Consider the following 24,164-nt stretch of genomic DNA (forward strand, 5'->3'; position numbering starts at 1 on the left):
TCATTGAAAAGCCCCCTGTTTGTACGGCTTCCATTGTTCAGCAGGTCTTTCGCCCCGTGTAGAAAAACTTCACGGTCCACACCAGGTTAAAAAAAACAACCTTCCTCACAGACCTGTAACGTGAGAGGTTTCCTCAAGTAGGGGAAATAAACTTAAATCACAAAGGCTTTGATTTAGCATATCACAAGATGTTGCACAGTGGATCATAAGTGTGTTTGTTCTCGTGCTGTTGTACCCGAGGCTACATTCTGAGCACCACGTGCACCGAACTTTTCGTGGGTTTCCATGGACACAGGAGATGGAGCGGTCCTGCAGAGGTGTTCGTGTCTCTCGAGGAGCTCATTTCCACCGTGGAAATAAAGATTATTCAAGAAAGGAAAACAAAGCGCGCTGAAGCAGTGACCGACACGTTCACACCCGGACCGAGTCTGAATACAGATTGAGGATTCGTTCCAGGACGGAGAGTTGCCCGCCGTGCACACAATTATAAGTGAACGCACACTTGTGTAGGGCGAGCTGTATTATTCTGGAAGTAGTTTGTGTCAGAGGAGAAATTACTTCTTCGGTTTCAAGTGCAGTATATACAAAGCTTTCTCCTCCTCCTCTCTCGCTCTCCTTGACGCCACGGCTCTGAAAACAGCGCTGATGTACGAGGGACAGTGTGAGCTCGGGGGAAGAAGGAAATCTGTAGTTTCGGGCTCGTTTCGTGACCTGTGTAGTCGCCTCACTTTCAGCGTTGGCAGCAAGAAAGGCCAGGGAGGAGGCAAAGCGAAAGCGAAGAAGGAAGTGGCCTGTCGAAAGTCCTTTCCACTAATAGCCGTTTGTGTGTGTGTGTATCTACATTGTTGTTTTCCAACATTTAATTGGAGATTAAAACACTACCTGTCTTCTCTAATGATCAAATTGTTTTCTTCTCCGTAAAGAACCCTTTTCTAATTCTGTTTGTGCCGGCGGTAAATGATGCTCAGCAAGGATCTGGGTCTTGCCTGGGACTTGCTCTGCTTGAGTGACGGAGCAGAAACGAACTGCCATTTAACAACAGCCCTGGGACATGTGGGCTAATTTTAGAAGAGGGGTTCCTTTCTTATTTTAGTCCCTGCTGTTGTTCTGGATTTGTAAAGGAAGATGGTTTGGCAGGGCCTGATTTTTTACAAGCAGGGGTTTCTGATGTAATACCCCCGTTGCTTGACTGTGTTCTGAATATACAGAGAAATAACATAAAATATATATAACTATATAAAAGGCATGCGTTGGTTATTTTGTGGGCTGGAAAACCGAAGCTGAAGAGGAGATTTCAAGGTTTTGAACTGTAAGAATGAGACATTGGATATTTATTATTATTTAGTATCTTTGGATGATTCTAAATCCCCTTTGCATCAGTTTTATTGGAGTGTTACTGTAATGATACTGCAGGCAAATAATTCTTATTGCACAGATTATGAAGTGAAATACTGTGTACAGTGCGGCCAGTGACCACTGCAGGCTAAATGTGCTACTGGGAGCAACTTTCTGCATGTGCAAGTAGCATCAATGCCCCCAGTGTTTACATTTTCTGGTTTACTGATTCACTGTGATATTAGAGGAATCTGTTTGAGGTTCTAGCCTCCAAATTGAGTTTTTAACTGAATTTAGATTCATATCCCAGAGCAGAACGGCCCTATTTCAGCATAATGTGAATTTAAATAAAGGAGATCATTTGAAGGGGTCGAAAAGATTACATTTCGAAATTAGTTCTTGTTTGAACTTGTAAAAAAAGTCTCTTCGGCAGAGCTTGTCTTTTGTCAGATAGTCTTGTGTGTTTTTGTTTAAACTGCCTTTAGAGTAGGAAGCAACATTACATTGGCAATAGGTTATCTTTTTTTGTTTTTGTTTCTGGAGTTATTTTGTTTGTTATTTAAGAGAGCGCCAGGAGGACTCTATTGGGAATACATTTCGAACAGTACAAATGACATGATGTGTTTTTCTGCAGAAACCGTGTCTTTTATGAGGATTGTTTCAATTCTGAGTTGTGTGACCAGCTGTAGTTGGTACGTTTGTCAAAACTGTCTACTTGCATGTGCTCTGCATTGAAAGGCCATTGAAGAAAAGGCAAACTAGGAACAGGCGTTCACTGTGACTTGAAGGTCAGGACTGGACAGCCAGCAGGTCTTGTTTCATAATGCGCTCTTCTGAACATCATCTTTCTCATCTGCATTAATGATGACATTGTGTCTGTGTGGTCGTGCTGCTTGTTCACAGAGAACCGCATCTGCTTTAGAAATGTACTGTAAATTTGTTTATCATGTGAGATATTGAGACCACTTGTTTCTGTGCCGCTAGTTGGGTGTCTGAGTGAAGTCCTCATGGACCGGAAACAAGAGCGGTCTGTGTTGAAGTGACCCAAACGCCTCCTTGATGAACAAACATAACATCATCGACTGACAGGCTGTTTTATTTTAAAGAACATAGTATACCGGTGTTTCAAAATATTGCTAGAAGAATTTGAAAGCTGATACATGGTCTAGATTTCCACGTGCTCCATGTATTTAAACATAATTTAAAAAGTAAATAAATTGATCTTGTGTAATTTTTATGTGCATTGCATACACATTTATAAAATGTATTGCTCTTAGGCACATGCATTGTTTAATTCAAAATATTCCAGTAAGCACAATTTGTTAATTTAAGAAGGGAAAAGCTGTTTACTTTTCATTAACTTCTCTGTGCACATTATAATTAATAAGCTTAGTTTTTAGGTAAGACTCAGATGGGAAGCAAGAAAACATAGGGAAGCAGTGATCTTAAATAAGGGAAGGCAATTAAGTGAGCAATTTAAGTATGATGATTTTTTTTTTTAATTGTAAGTCACTGATATATTCTCTAAATGAAAATGTTGAAATTAAATTACTGTGCTTGTGCTGTGAATAGGAAAATGTGTGTATTTGTTTTAATAATGAAAAGCCGCTTTCAGGGAAAGTACATTAATTTGATATGGATTTATTTCACTACAATGTCTGCATATGCTAAACACTGTTTCATTTAGAAAACGAGAGTCATCCAGATTTTTGTGCTTTGTCTTTTTCGAATACCAAAACATTAGCTGATTGTATCCGTGATGTTTTTTGTAATATTTCTTGTGAGTGGAGAGAGCACACTCCCTGTTCTCTGTTCCTCAGTAAGCAGTCATGTGACCTGTGCCTATTTAGAAATAGTTTTTTTAAATGATAAGGGTGAAAAACACCATCTCCACCGTCCCCCCACACCTAAATCTAACCAATCATAGCAGACACTCATGGGCTGCAGATTTCAGCTACTGTAAAAGAAAAAAACAAAAAGGAAAGAGGAAACCTGTCTGGTGACGTGCATTTGCTTTTTTTTTTTTTTTTTTTTTTGTCCTTCCTTGTCCAGGACTCATGGTATATCCCTGCAGTGCTTTCTCTGCCGTCCTCCCTATAGATCTGCTGTTTCTCTCCGAATCAGCCAGGAGGCTTAAAAGACTGAGGCTCGTACGGAGAAAGGATTGCAGTGGATTTAGGGGCGTTGTAGACGTCAAAACCTCCAGCGCTCGCTCTAAGCAGACTGTTTGTTGCAGTGGGTGTGTTCGTACCAGATGCAAAATCATCTTAAAGGGAAACCCTGCTTTGTGTGCAAGGGTGTCTTCGCTCCAGCCTGCATTGTCACCGAGCCGCAGTTCGCTCATGCCGAGCTCAGTACACGTCTCCTTTTGTGCACATGAATAGCTACTTCACAGAGCTGTCAAGGAAACGTGTAGAACGCCTGTGTTTGAACAATTGATTCATTCCAATCTCTGCATGTAAAGGAATTTCTTGTTTTTGATGGTTATAAAAGCAGCTCAGGGAGCTTGTAAGTTGGTGTTGTAGTTTCTGCATGCCCATATCGATATGTTCATGGTTAGATTTGTGTTGAGGTTCTCTAGCTCTCCAATGTGTTGCATGTTTGTGATTTTTGTTTTCCCTTTCTGTGTTTGTGTTTAGGCTGGTCAAGGGGCAATGGCTTCAGCTATCCAAGAGTTCCAGAGAACAGAATCTGACAGGCTAAATGAGATCAAGGGTCATCTGGAAATTGCGTTACTGGAAAAACACTTCTTGCGTAAGTAGTAACAATCACTGAAATCTGTGCAGTTGAACAGAATGGGATTGTTAAAACATGTCTGCCGGTCCAGATTGAGCAGGTTTGTTGTTCCCTGCTGCTCACCCCTCTCCTGCACCACACAGTTGTGCGGTTATATTTGCGTGTTCCCGTTGGGATCACTCTGGTCAGAAGTTGAGACTGTGTGGTTTATTGAATATTGTATAGATGTTTAACGCCTCCAATTCCTGTATGTTTTCATGAGGACGGAAGGCCCATTTTCTCCAGTGTCCTGATGAGACTTTATACCTTTTAACAGGAGGTTTGTCTGTTTTTTCATTAATTAACATTTGTAATTACATTCGTTTGTTAAAAGAAAAATACATTCACAGTGTAGTTAATTGTGCACATGCAAATGTACAACTGGGTCAAAGAATTAAGTTCAAAAACTGAGAACTTTGGTTGTAATAATGCTACCGTCATGGATGTATTAATAATGGATATAATCTTCATATACATTTTGTGTGTGTTCATTTCCAAGTGTGCATCTCAATATAACCCTTTTATACTTTATAAATTCCTCATTATTTGAAGAACCTACTGTTTTGAGTGAATCTATAGTTGATATGTCAGCAAATGAGCCATTGCTCCTCTGAAGATAACTGTACTGCAGCAAAGGGGGCAAATTGTGCCTTTATTTTGCAATGGAGCACGAAGCATTTTCAGATCGAACTAACTAGGGTTGTGCAAGGATAAGCGAGCGCTCGCAGTCTGTTAGAGCAATAGACCAAGTAGAAAAAGCAAAACACAAAAGCAGCGTGTCACATATTGATTTATCGGTTATTGGATTGATAACCAAATTGTGTCGAGCGTTGATGCCCCTGGAAAGTTAGGTGCTGACACACCAGTTAAGGTGGTCATTATAAGTCATTGTATTTGCAGGATCATTAGAGCTATGCTAATTTCCTACATTTAGAGTCTGAGTTTGGTTCATTTCAGCTGTGGTGAGGTACTGATGATTAATATGGAGACCACTAGAGCAGTTAAGATGCTGGTCCGAATGTTACAGATGGCACAACTGGGTACGGACAAGTCTCTGGGGTACAGTAAACGAATCCGGCTGCCATTGTTAATTAGTTTTTGTAGTCTGAAGTATAGTATCCCTAGGAAGCGGCGCCATATCAGTCAGAAATCATTTTGTACCAGTAAAAGCAATTATCTGTACTTTTATTCTTAACTATTAACCTACTGTATTACAAACAGGACATTGGGGTATGCCTCAATTACGTCTTCCCCAACACCACAATTAATTCATCACAAATGCTGAGTTTTTTTTTTTTTTTACTTAAAATGAACTCCGAATTGAAAGTAACTCTGAGACAAGAGTATGCAAATACGATATCTGAAAAACGAATCTCTACCTGCAGAAGACACCCCCGCAACGACCACTCCCCGAACCCCACCCAGCATTACACATTTCTTGAACTCCAGCGTTTGTGTAGCCTCCGTTTAACTGGTTTTACTGGATTGAGTCAGTTCTCGTACAACATTTAACTTTTGAAATCGCTTTTTGTGCAACAACCAGGCGACCCATCCTGATCCCGTCTGGTTTTTTTTCAGCCCCTTTGCCCTCTGCGAACACTAGGTAGAATGTGTCCCGTGACACGGTGTCCTTTAATCGGATAAACACTTGGATTTCATCCAACATTTCCCATGATATTTTAATTGGAATAAGGGGAGTAAATCATGGTATACAGCTAAGCCATTAAATCCATATGTACGTTGCCAGTATTGATATGATCATGGTTAATCATTGCCAAGTATGCCAATTCTATTTTTAATCTGCATGTAAATTGCACCAGTGTGTGTTGCAGGCACAGAAAATGTCTCTAAAGCACTACAGGTCTTTCGGGGACCCTCAGTACAGACACAACAGAGAGCCAAAGTGTCCAAAGCAAGCCTGAAACTGATTAGAGTGAGAACCGTTCGCCGTATGGACACCCCATGGGACAGTGTTCATTAACAGTTTGCAGATTTCATTTGTGTGTGTATTTGCCTAAAGTTGAGCTGTACCACAGCTATTCCATTATTTCTGTTGATGAAGAAAGAAGGATGTAAAGAAGGAGGATTATCTGGGATGGTTGTAAACCCGCTTTGTCACATTCTGAGAATATGCATTCGAACCGATTCAATTGACTAAACCTACAGCTGAGTTTTTGTTTGCATAGATATGTTTCCTGTCTTTATTTATATTTAACATGCCTTCAAATCAAACATGAGTTACCTGGAACTAGGACAGGACATCGTAGGTGTACAGCTGGGCGACTGTCTGTGACTCAGTGGCCTATAGTTATAGCTCCTGTCACTACAGTGGAAAGTACCTCTGCCCTATCCCCTGTGATGTTTCATTCCATGTAGGAAGAAGGTGCCAGTGGTTACCCACAATGCAACTGCTCTGTCACCTCTGCCCATATTTAACATTGTTTCACTGTTTGATTTGTCAAAAATAACTAGGTGCAGACTAGGTGAATGTGAAACGCTCATGGTGGGAACAAGATGGTCGATTTTAATTTCTGGCTTAAACCTGATTCAGTTTCAAATAGTATCGTGCATGTTCTTGTGGCGTTGTCCCTCTATGGATGGGCCGAGCAAGAGCCACTCATGATTCAGGCGCTCGGGAGATCTTCTGTGTAACTATTTCCATCTTAATTTTTTATTAATTATTAGTTTGTTGTTGTAAATAGACAAATACATTCCCGAAGAGAGTGACGCATCTCGCTTCACACTTTGTACAGTTTCCTCCCCCACCTTTCTAAAAATACTTTGGAGATCATTTTTTTCCCCCTGTCTTAAAGTTCATGACTTACAACCCAGCACTTCGCTGCTGCCCTGACTAAGCACGAACTGTTCACTTCACTGTAGCGTGTGTGGAAAATCACAAGCAGCTGTGCCAACTACACTGACCTGAAAGAAAGAAAGAAAAAGTTTCCATTGCGAAGCCCTGCCAGAATCCTAACTTGACCATAATCATTCTCCAATTTTTTTTTTTCTATTAGCAGGGAGGTAGATGTTGTATTAGATTAATTAAAGATGAACCCTCCCAGTCGAGCTGAAGTGCCCTGTACATATATCAACTATTGTTAGTAACAACTAACCGGAGCTATTTGGAGTTGCTAACAGGAAACAGCCCTGTCTTTTGTGCCAATCCTGTTTAAGTCTAATCTTCACTGTTTGACAGCTTCCCTCCAACAAAAACATTGAATTATAGAGATACCTGGTCATCTTAATGATGTTTAAAACTAAAGATAAGATGCTGTGATACTGTTGACTCTGAAATGTATGTATAGGACTGTATAATACTGCTGAATATAGTAACTACAGCTTGCATTTGCACCTTTCTTTTGAGCTGTGTGGCACAAACATATTACAAGAGAACTTTGATTTGTTTTTCACCTTAAATAATGTTAAACCTGCTTCTCGGGCTTTGAAACTCCTTGCATGCATGTTGTCAAAGGTGGATAGAGGCGGGTGCTCTGTGTATTATGAATTCTCACTATTGTGTGATCAGAAATGTCAATTCACTCTACTGTGCGTGGAAAACCAATTGACCTTTTCCTGTATAGAGTGCTAAGTGGTTAGTTTTTCATGTGTATAAATCACAAAACCCACGGTCATTATGGGCTGGGAATGAGGTCTGATTAATGGGTCCTTCAGAGGGCTTTCTGCTTTATCCCTTCTTTATGGTGGATGGTGGGCAGGGAGGGTGACCTGATGATGCACACCTTGCGTTGCATGGCAGCGTGACCTTCCTCGGCTCTCCCTGGTGGGATGATGGATGATCGGATGCTTTCCCGTTGTCCCGGCTGCTTTTTTAAACCATTGTTAAAAAGAAAAGCAGGAATTGTGCAGACTTCGCAGGTGTCCACGTAGATTTATCACCTCCTTCGGCACGTCCTTCTCAGATTTGTATCTCCCCGATGTAAAGTCTTGTGCTGATGTGACACCACAGATGTACAGGATGTGATAAATGGTGTGCAGGGTTTGGTAGAGCCGTACTTAATAACAAGACAAGGTATTTACCACATACTTCGAACTGGGGAAGGATGTAGAGCAATGCTGAACGTACAAGTATATTCGCTGTCTATAGATGGGAATGCATTTCATATACAGAGTTTTGCTGTGGAAAGCGTTTTGTTCTCGTCACTCTTGTCAAGTGTGTTGTCTAATGAACTAAAATCTCTGCGTATCGTGGGGAAGCAGCTCTAATGGATTGTCGCGTTTTTCTGCGGCTCTGGCTGAAGGTAGAGCCGCCCCGGTTCAAAGACAGGCAGTGGTTGACTGATGCCTCGGGCCGACGGGACTGCTGGGGACTGTAAACCTGCGCTGTCAGTCAAGCACAGCGGTGCATCGGAGACGGCTGCTTTGTTTTTGTCAGGTTTCACCCAGGATCTGTCTGTGTTTACTCAGTGTGTATGATGTTATCATGTCTATACAAATAGCGCGATAAGCTCCTTTGAATGTCTTGTTGGGGGATAAATAAACGTTCTGGGAGCAGTTTCACAACAGCCATGTCTATCTGACTTTCCGTGTGTCTGTCAGTTAACTTCTGTAAGTGTAGCCTGCAACTGTACAGGTTTTCTAGAGAGCAACCAATTTCCTCTTTACCACTTCATCTGGGGGCATATCTTGACAATCCAGAAACAGCTGGTTGCATTACAGAGCTTCTGAGGGATAGGGATGCCAGAGACTATAGATTGTAGCAGGAACATGGAAGATGCTGTATAAGAGGAGAGGAAGGGGACCGATGTTCATTTAGTATATATCCCTCTGGACCACTGACACGCAACCATTCACTGACAGGACTACAATGAATGAGATGTCTGATGACAAGTTTGTGCTTGTTTAAGTAGGATGTTCATTTGAAAAAAAGGAAATGTATTCTCCGTTTAATATTCAGGCAATTGGTGATTTTAACAATCCCGTTTCTGGACACATTAAAACATGTAATTCTGTGTAGACTCCTGTAGACTGGGAAGACTTTCTCTGCTTTTTTTATTTGTCTTCCTCTGCTATTGCATTGTTTGTGCACTTAAATGATATAACTTATCATGCTTTTTCCAATTCCACGTACAAACCAAATCGGGAGAGAGGCCTTTAGTATGATTACTTATTTGTTGTATTCGAAATAAGCTTTGTATTTATTAAACCACCACCTTTGTTTATGACCTGTAATAAAACCTTATTGATGCAGCATGCCTGTATGCTTTTTTTTATTATTGTTATTTTTCTCTAATTTTCTCAAGATCACACACTAATAAATTGTAGTAAATGTCTTGGCTGCTCTGAGCAAGTAATAACCTCTTGAGATCAGGCTAGCTGTGGTTATGGGTTTTCATCAGTTTCCTGCAGGACAGGGTCATAAAAAATGCTCAGATATATACCAGTGTGAGAAATGATGTTTTGAGACTCGTGGTTAGTTAGATCAAAAATGGTAGGAAGACCAGCACCATAAACCAGTCTTGAGACCATATGGGAGATTCAGCTGCTGTTCAACAATACCGATCTCCTCTCACTGAAGGCTTACTGGTGGCTTTCACTGGATGACGCAGGGAACTGGTGTTTCTTCAGTCGGAGGATAAATGATATATAATAGTCATGGGCAATGCAGACTGTTTAAAGTGATGGATGGCACCTAACCAAGGGTCTGTTCCCAGTCTTTTGTTGCGTGTGATGTCTATAGTCTCCATTTTTCTGCTGCTTAGGCAGGCATGATTAACCATGCACATGATTTGAGAATCTGTCCTGGCTTTGTGAGGCAATATGCAAATCATTTGCTTACATAACTAAATGGGACATGTTTTACAACCCAACTAGTATGTTGCAGAGCAGAATTTGCCGGTGAAGTCCATTAATAAAAAACGCTACAGAGGAAACGGCGAATTAGAAAAGGATTGTTTTTTTATTTTCCATCGTTTGTGTTTTTTTTTGTCCTCCCGTATAAGCCAGGGCAATTCTTCGGCTGGGAACCTGGCAGGGGTTCAAAGCAGGCAGTTGTGCTCTCACTGAAGGCTCCCGGGAACACTGCGCGTTGGCAGCCGGTTCAAAAAGTGCTTTTGTAACGGGTTTCGCCACAAACCTAGGCCCAGAGAGAGTGCAGGAATCGGGGTCATGGTTAACTTGGCTGAACTATTTGGGTTTTACGGGTCTGCTTTTCTTCTCTTTGACTGTAACGATGGGTCTAATTTAAAGGTGGGCCTTCTCTCTCTCTCTCTCTCTCTCTCTCTCTCTCTCTCTCTCTCTCTCTCTCTCTCTCTCTCTCTCTCTCTCTCTCTCTCTAACTAACACTGGGGTGATGGTTACAGTATCTTTGCATCAGGAGCCTTACTGGGAAAATAAATATATATAGCCCAGCATATGTTTCCTCACAGACGCATCGTTTACATTCCTAATATTGTCATGGCTAGTTTTAAAAGAGAGAGACCTTGGATTTCATGTTTGTTATAGAGGTTTGGTGAAGATCTGCCCAAATTTATATCTAGAGCAGTCCGTGGTTTGCTAAATCCACAGTCTGACGCCAGACCCAGACACCAGATTGTGTTTGAAGATGGGCTGAGTTGCCTCCGCTTCCTTCCCGGGGATCTGTGCTGAGAGGCAGAAACCACTGCACTATTTCTGCACGATATAAACGACTGGAGACATTACCCATAGCAACGAGATGTATAAAAAAGGCAGGCAAGGTGATGGTGATTATGCTCTATATTTATGCAACATCCCACCACACCTAGACCTCCAAGAACTTTTAATTTTTCTGCACCACATCCTTCCAGTGACCTACTTCCACTGCGCACTAAAGTGATTTTTGTCTTAACATTAAAATGGCACCTTCAGACGCCTAGAACAAAATTGTAAAGACTTGTGATGATATTAATTGCTACCATCGAAGTATTACTGGCTTCTTTTGCCTTCCGCTACTTTGTTTTTAATGAGCCAAGAAAAGTCTCAGAAAAATGTGCCTTTTTTGTGATAGTTTTTTTTTTTTTTTTTTTAACCATGGGAGTTCAGTTCAGTCTTTTTTCTTATTTTTGTTAAAGCTATTTATATCCGTGTGTGTTCACTGAAAGGCAGAAAATGCAGGTTTCACCGCATAATATATTTAAGTGAAGGGTTATGTTTTAGGCTATGGGGAATTAGAGATGCAGTGCACACAAATAAATAAATGAGAGAATTCTTGAGCAGTGGTGAACATAAATTATTTAATTCTAAATAATTTTTACCCTTAAGAGTTAAAAGGGTTTTTATTTTTCTGGGGGTGAAATACTTTCTGTGACAATGACATAACGCCACAGTCTGTGGAGCGTTCACCTGGGAGTCTCCGTCCTCACGAGTGGATTATATAACAGTCTGCTTTTATTTTGTCTTTTTCACTTCCTGAAGATTTAGCCTTTACATGAGATGGATCTGCATTGCATAGCCTAATACACAAACCGGGTTTATTCTTGATATATTCAAAACTCCTGCATGAGTTGCTTTTGTACATCCAGGGCAAATTTAAATACTGTACATTCAGATCATCTATAGAAATTCCCCGTCCCAGAGGGATGTGAAATGTGGATGAATTCAAAGAATCGATTCCCTTTAATCTCGGGCAGATTACGAGAGGATTTCATTCAACTATTGGATGTTGTTTATGGGATGGACAACGTGGGGGATTTTGCCACAAGCTCAGTAATGAACCGAGGATCAAAGGGCACACAGGGAAATTAAAAGTGGGGCACTTTAGAGCTTGAAGTGAGGAGACTCTTTTACACAAAGAGTTGTAGTGTCCTGCAACAAGTTTACCGGCTATGTGGGTGAAGCTGGCTCTGCAGGGGGCCTTCAAGAAGTACTGGGGGTGGATTAGCAGCCAAAAACCAAATGCACAAGAGGGAATTGGTTACCTTTCTGAAACTTTTATCATCGATGCTTTAATCTTGAATAAGTACAAGATGCTCAGGACTATTAAGAGTTAATTTGTCAGCTTCAGTATTATGTCATTCTTATCCTAAAGGCTTGTGGGTAACGGGCAGAGTTATTTGCTCTGGCTTTTTCTTTTTTTCTTGTGTATCTGTAACATTTCTCCCGCAGCCTGACCTGCAGTGCTAACACGAATGATGTTATTGTGTCAATACAGGAGCCCTCTGCCTCGGCGCCAGGGACTTTAGAAGCTCAAGTTAGAAGCATACCTCTGCAGATTTGAATCCGAATCCCCATGGACAGAGGTCGTTGTTTGACTGTGTATCTGTATCTATATTTGTGGTGATACAATTAACTTTACTGAAGGTTAATGGTCTTTGCTGCTGTGTTGACTTCAATACGATTTTAGTGAAAGCCAATGTACGAGCAAATAGGGTCTCAGGATCCAAAGTGGATTAGTGGAATTTGGATAGTGGGGGGCTGGGATCTTGAAGAAGCAATTTAATAAAATTAAACTAAAAAATGACATGCCTTTCTTCATTTTGTAGTTCGGGAGTGAGGAGAAACCGTGGTCAATAGGATTGTATGTAATCTCCCCCCCCCCCCCACTCTGTGACAGGAAGAGACTTTCATTTCTTGCACAAACGCACCTAATAGTCTTAAACAGGCTTAGTTAAGATGTAATTCTGCAGTGCTGATGTGTTTTTCACTGAATGAAATTCCTGGCCTTCTTACCACGAGAAGCTCCTCCTTCCGTTTCAGTCTTTGGTGCCAGGCTTCTCAAAATCACCATAAGGGCAGCGTTGCCATAAAATATGCACGGCGGTACTTTCCTCTGCGCAACACCTGCAGGCCAGAACTTTCCCAGAGGACACGATTGCGGGCCGCCAGTGATGAGGAACATAGGGTCAGAGGGCAAGGGCCTGTATCGTGATATTTCAGATGAAGAGGATGGAGAGGGAATCTGAAGCCATGTCCACCTCAGTGTTGATTCAAGGTCTTGTCCAGCTTCATGTAATCCTGTTGTATACTCTGTTCTGTTTACGTGGGATGCATTTAAATCATGTGTTAGCAAGTCTATTTTGAAATTGTACTGGGTTACTATATTAACAATCGGCTACAAATGTTTGTTTACTTTTCCTAAACTGTCTGGGACTTTATTTTCGTATCCTTTGCTCGTTTCAATGAAATGTCGGTGTGTTGGAGAGAGGGACAGTTTATTTTGCTCTAGAGAAAGACGTGGATAAATTATTATAAAGAGTGTTGTTAGGCATGTGAGGAATACCAAGAATAAACAAGGATCATATCGTCTGCCTCATTTCAGGTCTTCAGAGGTTAAAGCTCATCCCACACTTTCCTGATAATAGCCCATTGTGGGAACTTGTTTGCTGAAACCCAATACATATACTGCGTTTGCCATACAGTCAAGTTAACTGCTGATTTGATCCAGATTGACAGTGTGTGACCAGGATTTACTGATTATGCGAGTCAGTTCAATACCAATTATACAACAGTATAACTCTGTGCTCGTTTTGGAGTAATGTGTTGGGGTTATGAGAGGATTTGCTCTGCCTAAACTCCGTAATGCCGTGATCGTTTATCGGCACACACCAGATTCAGCCCACTGTGCTACAAAATGTTTGAGTACATCTTTTTTTTACCTTTATCGAATGTGCCACGGCCGACAATCGTAAACTTCCTTCCCACCTACATTCAAAAAACAAAATGCGACGGACCTTTTCTTGGTGGCTTACTCTCTCCCACAGAGGAAGTGGACAGAGGCAGGGCTGAGATCATGTTTTCGGCCTTCTCGAGAGTCAGCACTGCGCGCCTGTCATGCTTGATGACAATCAGGATGTGCGCGGCTCCCGTTTCCGTGAATAATTGATGGTGGTGCTCTCGCATTCACTCTTGCTTTGTAGCAATAAGTAATACAATGCCACAAGCTGCGTGCATCAGTGATCCAGGCTTCTTAATTCGTGGGTAATTTCACATTCTTCTCTTATGTTTCTGACTGGAACTTTCCAACACCTTTGCTCCATATTGCTAAAATTCTGAATTTCCGCATGAATTTTCTATTTACATCCCTCGCAAAACAAGCTCTTTGACGGTCTGTGACTTCTGAACTTGTTTAGCTGTTAAATTAAGGTGGAATATTGTATCTGGGCCTTTTAAATAAACATACACTCCAACATGTAGCCTATTGTTTGCATTTGTTGTGTGCAAAGCTCTTGGGATATGGTGGGAACTGCAGAGAAAGAGAACCTAATACAGTCAACTAGTCTGAACTTTGGCTCTTTCCCTCAGAGTCCTTTATGTTATTGTAAAGGCTGCTTCGGCATGCTTGCCAACATTAACTTGTGTTACAGCACATTCCCATTACTTTAAAGCTGCGTCAGGACTGATAAAGCATCAGCCGAGTCGCACTACAGGAAGGTAATGGGCTGAGAAAGTCGCACAACCTGGTGTGGGATGGTGGAAGGAGGAACAGTATCTTTCAAACTTAAAAAAATGTGATTGGAGTGAAAATGCTGGGCTCAGACTATCAGTCCACATCACCTGCGATGGCCAGTCAAGAATGTGTATTTGTTAACTTGTTTAAATAGACGGATTAACGGATTCCCTAGCCGGCTCTGTAATGAAACATCTCAAACTCCAGTGACAGCAGCAGCAGAGAGGATATTAGTAAATCATTAACATTTGAGGCCAGAAGCATTTTTTTGTTTTGTTTTAATTGGATTTTTCTCAAAGGAAAGCAATCAATGACCATAATCCTCCCAGTTTCAAGGAGAACTGGAGAGACTCAAGCTGTAAAACAATTAGCATTTACCAGATCCACAGCTGTTTTCCGGTGTCACCTAATCAGGGGATGCGTGATTTGATCCCTTTAAAGTTTAATGTCTAGGGTCCTGACACACAATGCAAACAGGAAAATAAATAACACTGGTCTTAAATTACAGGCTTTCAATCGATATAAATTCACTTTATCATTTGTTCTTGATTGTTACCTTGTCTTTTCTGGCTATTTGGCTGTTTGGTCACCTTTTGTGTTTTGTTTTGTATTGTTAAACACAAAGTGTGAAAAGGGGGTCCTACCAATTATTATTTTTAAAATGTTCCTTTGGTTCAAATTGTAGTTTTTCAAATTCCATTTCTTTCAAAGCTGTTATAGATGTTAGGGATGGGCGGTGGTATTTAAGTTTACGTAATTGAAATTCAGTGGCTGAGAGACGCAATAACGTTTCAATGACAAATATAGCGAATATAAATATATATACAGACCCTGATTTATAAAAATGGAAATACAATTCATGCAGGACGTTGCAGAGAAGTTAAATGTGCTGGTGATAACTTCATGAAATTACCTTTGAGAGTGTAATCGTACTCTTTTATCAGTCAGTTAATGCTTTATGATGTGGAACTGCATTAGAGGCAACAATAATTGATACTTTGAAACACTTTCTAACTTCCTAACTGTTTTCCTGAATTACTGTAATAAAATTGTCTGTTTTGATTAAACAATCCACTTAGAAGAGACACTCAGTTATTTTAATGCACCCTGTTGATGGGAACGAAGAGATTTAATTTAAGCTTTACCTTTCCTGACTTGCTTTTTGATAAAATATTAATGACATGCGTCACATTTTTATAGTTGTATTCGTCTGGGAAAATGACCGTACAGGACAATGGCTTGACTCATGTATTGTCACCGCCCCCGGGCTCATCTGGCATCTGGACTAGAGCCGAGCCCATCGTGGGGACGGCCGCGGGAGAACAAAAAGTCTGCAGATAACTGTTTGTGTGTTGCTTTTACCATTTGACAACTGCATTAATATTCCTGTCTCCGCTCCTCACAGGAGTTTCTCATACTGACTTAAAGAGTAAACTTGGTGCTGGAGCAGCCAAATCAATGCAGCATTCACTTTAGAAGAGCTACCTTGGAAGACTATTGAGTCCAGCCACGCAGTAGTTAAAATATGCCCTAAAAGGGAGTTGTCTTTTCAGACCTCTGTTTAACTGGTTTGGGAAAGCCCACACATTGCCAAGTGTTGAACTTGTCTGCCAAATATGACCATGCTTATGAACATGTCAGCGGTCTCTCAGAGAGGCTAGACGGAGCAGACACAGACAGACACAGATTTCAGTTGATGACTTTCGCCTGAGAAAAATGTAGTCAAAGTAAACAAACCCATGATCAGATTTATGATATTCTCTAGCCAAAAAGAAGTTAAAACTTGCATTACAAGACTGGGCAGGTATATACAGGGAAATGAAAGAGGTAACAACATTTAAACATTCACATTATCTGGTATAGCATCATGTGTATTAACAGATGCTTCAGCTTTAGAATTGAAGCAAACCTAGTCTAGTTTTTTACCTTATTTCAGAGTTGTCTTTTATGTACTAAGAGATAAGAACATAATTTTCCGTCTTGAATGCCTTGAAGCCCAATTTCCATTTGTGTCCCCGGGGGCCTGTGTCCCTGCTGATCTGGAAAAGCTTCTCTGGTTTGATGTGGTCGATGCCTTTCATGATTTTGAAGACTTGACTCAAGTCCCCACGTAGTCTCCTCTGTTCCAGGGTGAAAAGGTTCAGTTCCTCAGTCTCTCAGTAGGACATTCCCTTCAGACCTGGAATAAGTCTGGTTGCTCTCCTCTGAACTGCCTCTAGAGCAGCGATATCTTTCTTGAAGTGTGGAGCCCAGAACTGTCCACAGTATCCAGATGAGCTCTAACTAGTGCATTGTACATCTGAACATCACTGCCCTTGTTCTCAATTCTACACTTTTGACAATATACCCTAACATTGTGTTTGCCTTTTTTATTGCTTCCCCACATTGTTTGGATGGAGAAAGTGATGAGTCCATGTAGACTCCTATGTCTTTCTCATGCAATACTTCATCTAGATGTGTCCTGTCCTTGGACTCTCCCTGTAGAAAACCAGCAAAAATAATGCTAACAATAAAGAATTAAATGAATAACAGCTGTCTGTGCATATGTATTTTTTGTTTAAAGTGACCGAGGACAGATTAATCCTAGGAGACGCAAAAACAGGATTTTCCTCCTGCAGTGATGCGATTACTTGGCTCAGCCACATGTGAGTGGTTAACTGCGTTTCACTGCTCCGTGTCCTCAGAGACCCGGGTTTTCTCTGGGCCTGTCCGCCCCCGACAGGCTCCGTGGGTTAAGTCTCCACACAGAGAGTAACAACTGCAGGGATCCACACACTTTCAGCCTCTTCTCCGGCTGAAAGGTCACTAATGCCCGTGCCCGTGCATCTCTTTGGCATTTGCTGAAACAAACAATGGCATGGAAAATAATACAATTCCAATCCAAAAGTAGTAGAAGTAAACAAATGCATTTGCTTCTGATTAATCATAGATGTTCCTCTGAGTGGCCAGTGAAGAAGGGACCACCTGGTTTCTTACAACCCATCCCTAGCCAGCATATGACTGATCGGGCAACTAGCAGGCTGCGTTTATAACCTTATTGCTTTGACTTCAGAAAAGCAATTACAATCCTCCTGGGTCTAAGTGTTACGGCCCTTTTGCCCATGATAAACACTCTCAGCAGCTGTTCTCACCCAACCAAGGCTGTCATCTTACTTGAAATCTTTTAAATCCACCTTAATTCCTGTGATTATGTATTTCCTCCATCTCTCTAACCTCTCTAAATGTGATCCGAGAGGGCTGTTTTCCTGAGCTTCCCGGCAGTTTTGTAGAGGGTTTTTTTCCGCTCTTATTTAGTAAAGCTTTAGAATTGTGTTGTTATGACAATCAAATATGAAAAGTATAATGGTGCTGCAGCTCTGAGCATTGTTGCAAAAAAGAAAGCATTTGAAGTCCTGGTGTCTGGAGGCAGGGGTGGGGTGGGGCTGAGCAGCAATCTGAGCGGGTGAAAATCCTAAAAAGCATTTTAAGCACTTCTCATTGATTTCTGCTCATATTAATGCGTTGTCTACAGGACAGTAATTTAGGGGCTGCTTAATCCGCCTTGGCTTATTCATAATTGATTACACTGGTGCGCACTGGAGTCTTCGGCGCTCCTAATGTGAAGTGAACTAATATACTCCACTGCACCGCCTCGCATTTGTTTACTAAGTGATTTGATGGTGTCAGTTTCACCGCAATGTATTGAAGTGATTAGGACTTAAGACTGCTTTGACTTCAGGTATTCAAGTTGAGTGACTGAAGAGAGTCTTGCTTATTTCTCAGATTGGTCATTTTATCTGAGTGGCGTCAGGCCCTTCCATCTCGACTGAATCGATTCACAAACGAGCTATTTGAGTCCGTGTGCAGGCCAGGTCATGATGTTGTACATTTCCAGGGCTCCAGTTGTGTGTGGCAAATATAATAAATAGAGAATTGCTTTCTCCTGGAAATTTCAATAACGCTGAAATCTGAATATGACTGCACATGATAATGCAATACTCTACTCCAATTGAAACCTGCTTAATATTTCACCAGGTCTAATAACACCATTTTGAAAAAGTCTCCCCCGACAGGCCGAGATCTTTATTTGGAGCAGATCGATAGAAATGTACGTTGTAACGCAGCTGTGTCTGTTTTCCACTGTGTGTGATCTGCAGCAGCTGTGCACACAGAGACGTGGCCGGCCGAGTCCTTTAGATTTACTGTATGGCACAGATGTCTAGTGGAAAGACGTTATCACAGTTCGGTTTGTTGGCCCTCCTTTGTAAATCATTAGCTCTTGTATCTGTTTGAAGAGACTGAGAGCAGCACTTTGCCCCCGCTGAGCCGAGTGGCTCAGACGAACACCTTCACACACGATGCAGACACAGTGACCCACATCAAATATTCTTGGTCAGTGTGGCCTCCTGGCTTTAAGTATCCCTCAAACACTATAGTTGTGTGTGTGTTTTAATTTATGGTTTTGGATAAATAAATTCTCTATTTCTCCTGCAGACTTTGATCCAAAATGCAGGCACTTATTATATTAAATATTTAATCACAAGGTTTATGGTTGATAAAGATGAGAATTGTATTCTCTTACTGTCACAATAATGCTCAGTTTACATTCCCATGAAAATGAATTATTAAAGTACAGCTTTTAACATGTTTAATTAGTAGCGACTCTAGTTTGCCAGTTTTTCCATTAAAAGTTTAAGGAATATGGGAGTTTGTAAACATGGACATCCAGTAGTTTGAATAAAACCTACAGAGGCCAACACTGTTTTATTTAGAAACTTACAGTAGATTGGGGGTGTAGCAAGATCTGTACTTATTTGAGTGTGCATTAATTCCCTACCACAATATCTTATTTTGGTATAACCTGGTCACCAGTTTCAAGTCTTGTATCTGCTTCACACTACAATACTATTAAAAGACTTTACCTGATTTAGCTTTTTGCTATTTTGTTTTCGGTTTGTTTTTTGTGCTCTGCATTGTGCAAGTCTGTATTTATATAAACTCAGTTTCGTTTCTCTTTTCCTTGCAGAGGAAGAACTAAGAAAACTACGAGAAGAAACTAACGTAGAAACTTTGAAGCAGGAACTAGAAAAAGAAAGACTAAAAAGAATAGAACTGGAACAGAAAGTCAATGAAGTTCTCAAAACAAGGTGAGCTTTTCCACAAAGCACTGGGTTTCACTGGGTTATGTAACACAATATCTACACAAATGCCTAACCGGATTCTTTGCCATTTAAATTAATTTAGCTCATAATGTAATCCTTAAAAAGAAAGAGGAATATAACCTGAGGCACCTATAACCCTCTTCTTTCAGCACCTATAATCAGGATATTCAATCCGACTGAGAGCCATTGATTTTGTACTTAAAAAAAAAAAGCCGGAACAAGGATTTCAAAGGTGTTGGAGCAGAACTTTAATTTCTTGGGTTTGTCTCGTATTCCTGGCACCTGCAACGGATAACAGATCCAGGTGAACTCTAAGTGCTATGCAAACAAGGCACCAGTATGTACTTGTTTGGTTATTTGCCCCTCTGAGCATTATGGTTATTTACAGATCTTAGCATTTTAGCTCAATGTACTTGTCGGGGGCTTAAATGCTCCTATGTACTTGACCGTGTAACCCTGTACCTGTAATAAAACAATCGCTCTTGATTCTGTTACCTGAAACCTTGCAACTGCCTGTTTTCAAGAAATTAATTATTATTAGTCCCAGTGACAGTGTGTGCTGCTCAAGAGTATTGAAGTGTCCTGTTACTATACAGTATAACGCACAGATAAAAATAGACGTGTTGGCAGAGGGTGTGAAATTCTCCAGGAGCACTTCTGCGTGCCAATGATCATGGAGATGTATGAAGGCACAACAGGAAGTACACAACTAGCAGGGGAATGGCTGCTTCTGCACGATACCTCGGGGGTTTAGGTTAGTGTCTTTTCGAAAGCAGGAGTGCCCAAATCAAAGCGTTATGTATCATTTACCCGTAGTAATAGTTAGTGTGCATATGCGTCTCTCACTGTGTGATGAAGCACAATGCACATGTTTTACTTTGCTTTTACCGGTATTACTTAATTACTAATTTACAGATGATCAGGTATGTTTTTGTAGTGTACGACTCAAGCTATAGTGAACACACACCCTTACGGAGAGAAATTTTGATGTCAATCGTGCCGTTAGGCCAGTGAAGTAGCCGGGAGCCGGGGCTGTAACTGGATCCCGGGGAACCGAGACCCGACACGCCTGCTTGCAGTCGCCTGACGCTTGCAGGAGAGTTCAGCTCGGGTTTCCTGGGGCCCTCTGTGCTTTCGGAGCGCTCGAGCTCTTGTTTGTAGAGTTGTTTGTAGTCAACTCTGAACGAGCTAAAGTCTTTGAACGTTGCAGCTGGTGTGAAATAAGACATCACCCCCGTGTTCAATCCAGCGAACATCACCCTTAGATCAAGGTGATGATTCTGCTGGAGTTCTTGTCTGATGTATTTTTATTGAGTTTTTTTAAGAGCACATACAGTAGGATCTCTGAATGGAACTGCCTTACTTGAGAATAGCTAATCTCTTCCTATATTTAAGATCCAACTTCACAGAATATCTTGTCTCATACAGACATGAAGTTTACATATAGGTCTTCTTCTAAACATTTACATATCTTAAGAGGTTTAACACAATAACAATGCAGCTGAAATAAAGCAGGATTTATTGTTCACGATTGCGTTGCTTCCCTTGCAGAATGGAAGAATCGCAGCCGCCTCCGAAAGCACAGCCGCCCCCCGTCAACGGAACAGGTAAACCTTCAACCAGGAAGCGGAACTACACAACAACATAGTTATAAAACATATGCCTGGTGTTTTATAAGAGAATTGTGTGAATCTTCTAAGGAACAAAGAGGATAGAATCTTGGCTGCGTTCTACCCGAAGTGTGTTCCGGGTATAAATAAGTGCCTGCAGCTGGTTTATTGTTTGCTTTTAAACCATAAAAAATAATCAGACTTATTACACAACAGTAATGATTATCCCGTCCTTTCCGCACTGTCACGCAGCCTCCAGCCTTCCCACACAAACACACCCACTCACGAGTCCGACTCTCCCACCAGTCCCAGAATAGATTGGTTATGGAAACCATTGGGCGTGAACATTTCGGCATCATTCACAAGGAGTTAATTCCCCCGGAGTCTGAGGCTGGGATGCTTGCGAGCTGCCGATGCACAGAGAGTAGGAGTTTGAAATGAATTATTTTCACCGTACCTAACCCCTTCCGCTGCCAGCACCAATCGGAGAACCTGTTTCAAAAGAGTCTGCGTTGTTCATTCCTCAGCTGGAGGTGGTGATGTCTAAAAAAAGCAGGCCTGTCTAAGCATGAGGGATCCGCAGAGGGTGTGAAAATGAGGGGGTCTGAGCAGAGAGATTTGACATCTAGAATTGTTTTGTGTTTGGCCCGTTAGGATTTCAAGCAACCCTTGACAGATACGGAAGTTGCTGAACGTATAGTTTTCACGTCTTCTGTCATCTTTGTGCCGGAACCGTTTGATTCGGAAATGCAAATGAGTTTATACTCGGAGTCGGTCTTATTATTTTTGTCTTCGTGTTGTGTGTGTGTTTGTGTGTGGGGGTGGTGCATGCTTGCATTAACGCTTCATGAGACTGAACCCTTCAACTTCCTTAGCAGCCACAATGAGTCTAATTGTCTACCAACTAAAATGCCAATATTTTAAAACCCCTTTTACTTTCTGTCTAGTGAAATGACAGAAATGCACTTTGAATTGGGGTGCCAGGACTTTTCCCTATAATGGGGATATGCGTTTTGTAGTAGAGGTTTCTTTTATTATTTTCAGATGATTGACTGATGTAGATTTGCCTCCCATTTTTATACTCTTGATGAAGAGTAACTGAAATGTGCCTTTGCAATCAAGTGGCAGGTGCACATTTAGCATTTTTCAGCAGACATTAATCAAAAAGTGACAGGTTACATATATTTATAAAATATCCTCCAACACAGCATCCAGTATATTATATTTCTTAGCAGTGTGTGTGTGTGTGTGTGTGTGTGTGTATGTATGTATGTATGTATGTATATATATATATATATATATATATATATATATATTCCCCTCACAATTATGATTCTGCCTGTAAGTGAGAGAAGTGAAGGAAAAGAAACCGACTACAATTTAAGTTTGACATCTTTAATTTGCTCCAATGCTTTTTCAGACAAGAGGGGTGAAACACTCTACTCCAGAATACAGAAATGGCTTTATGATAAGTTTGGAGTGTATATAGAGGACTTCAGATTTCAACCAGAGGAAAACACTATAGAGACTGAAGAACCACTAAGTGCTAAACGGTAAGCATGACTTCAGACCAAGACGCAAGCAAAGTCATCAAATCAACATTTACTGTCATTATTGTAGATAACATACAGATATCTGTGATTCTGGATTTGATCTCGGATGTATATTTTCCTTTAATTTATGCTCCAATATATTCTGTATTATGCCCAAAACTGATGGAAACGCAATGGGCAAAACTTTACCTCTTAACCTTTAAACAAATGTCATGTCTTGAGCAGTGAAATTGTTTGACTGGTTCAATTGATCCACTTAACTTCCTGTGGTTTTGTTACATTCTAAGTAATTTGTTGTAATGCTATAATTGCAGTAATCATGTATAAAAGCAATTAGTTGTAAAGACGTTGCATTCCTTCCCTTCTTTTTTTGTCTTTAAGCTCTTGTTTATGAAAGCTTTCCAAAAGACTTGGCCTTCAATGGCAACATATTGTGTTTAAGGACAAGTGAAGTGATGGGTGTACTTTTATATAATTAATTAATCCCTTGTATTAAGCTTGTCATTTATGAGATGAATACCTACCTTAGTTGTCTTATATGTATTATTGATTAATAGTGAATAGATAGCAGATTATAGGTATAGTATATGAGTACTTACTGTACTAAGATGGCTTAAAACTCATAATAAACACACATTTTACAGTATAAAAATAACATTTCACAGAGCTCTAATCTTTAGTAAGGAAGTGATTTTGTTTAAAATTAAATTTAACCTATCACTCATGCCTTCTGAACGCCTTCCTTTATTGACACACAATGTTAGTTTATCCGTTACATTTCCTGAGCCGAGGAAAATGGCATTTGGTTTTATCGGCTGCTTAAACGGCTAAAGATCATCTATGTATTTATCTCCGCCCTGTAAAAACTGACCTAATTCCTCACAAGACTCCTGGGACTCACACCTGTGCCACTAAAGCCCCTCAGCCACAGATGAGCAGACACCCAGTCATCCGGCGCGCCTCCGCTGCCTCAAACGCTGGCACCCATAGCTCCCTCTCCCTTCCCGAGAGCGTGGAAGCCTGGCGGACCGGCACCCAGTCCCTGATCCCTGCCTCCTCCGAGCTCAGAGAGCGAGTCCTCCTATTCTTTTTTTTATCCCCCAGATTTGATCTGATCTGACTCGCAGTGGAGCTCGGGAGAGGTCTAGCAAACTCTGATGTTGGCCGATAATTGGCTGACGGCGTTTTCTGCTGAGGCCAAAAAAAGACATCTAAAAAAAAAATACAACGCTGTTAATTGTGCTCTTCTGCATGTCCGGGTCTAACCTTGACAGCCTTTTCATCTCTCTCTTCTCTTTCAGGTTAACAGAAAACATGAGACGACTAAGTAAGTATTCTGTCATATCAGATTTTAGATCGGAGGAGATAATGTGGTTGTTTGGCTGAA

The 24,164-nt window shown here is 41.0% G+C and overlaps 1 protein-coding gene across 4 annotated transcripts in view; it reads left to right on the forward strand.

Moving 5' to 3' along the window:
* Positions 1-24,164, forward strand: part of LOC136711154 (GRAM domain-containing protein 4) — a 49,161-nt gene that overhangs the window by 10,614 nt on the left and 14,383 nt on the right. For 2 of the 4 annotated variants that reach the window (XM_066687209.1, XM_066687210.1), the window contains exons 3-7: positions 3,975-4,089; positions 19,479-19,599; positions 21,166-21,221; positions 22,645-22,777; positions 24,079-24,104. In XM_066687209.1, the coding sequence (XP_066543306.1) occupies positions 3,975-4,089; positions 19,479-19,599; positions 21,166-21,221; positions 22,645-22,777; positions 24,079-24,104 (451 nt within the window). Of the gene's footprint in view, positions 1-3,364; positions 3,844-3,974; positions 4,090-19,478; positions 19,600-21,165; positions 21,222-22,644; positions 22,778-24,078; positions 24,105-24,164 lie in introns of those variants that run through there. The other 2 variants (XM_066687211.1, XM_066687212.1) reach the window with 2 other exon arrangements.

This window comes from Amia ocellicauda, chromosome 15 (genome assembly GCF_036373705.1).
Source record: "Amia ocellicauda isolate fAmiCal2 chromosome 15, fAmiCal2.hap1, whole genome shotgun sequence".
NCBI lineage: Eukaryota > Metazoa > Chordata > Actinopteri > Amiiformes > Amiidae > Amia > Amia ocellicauda.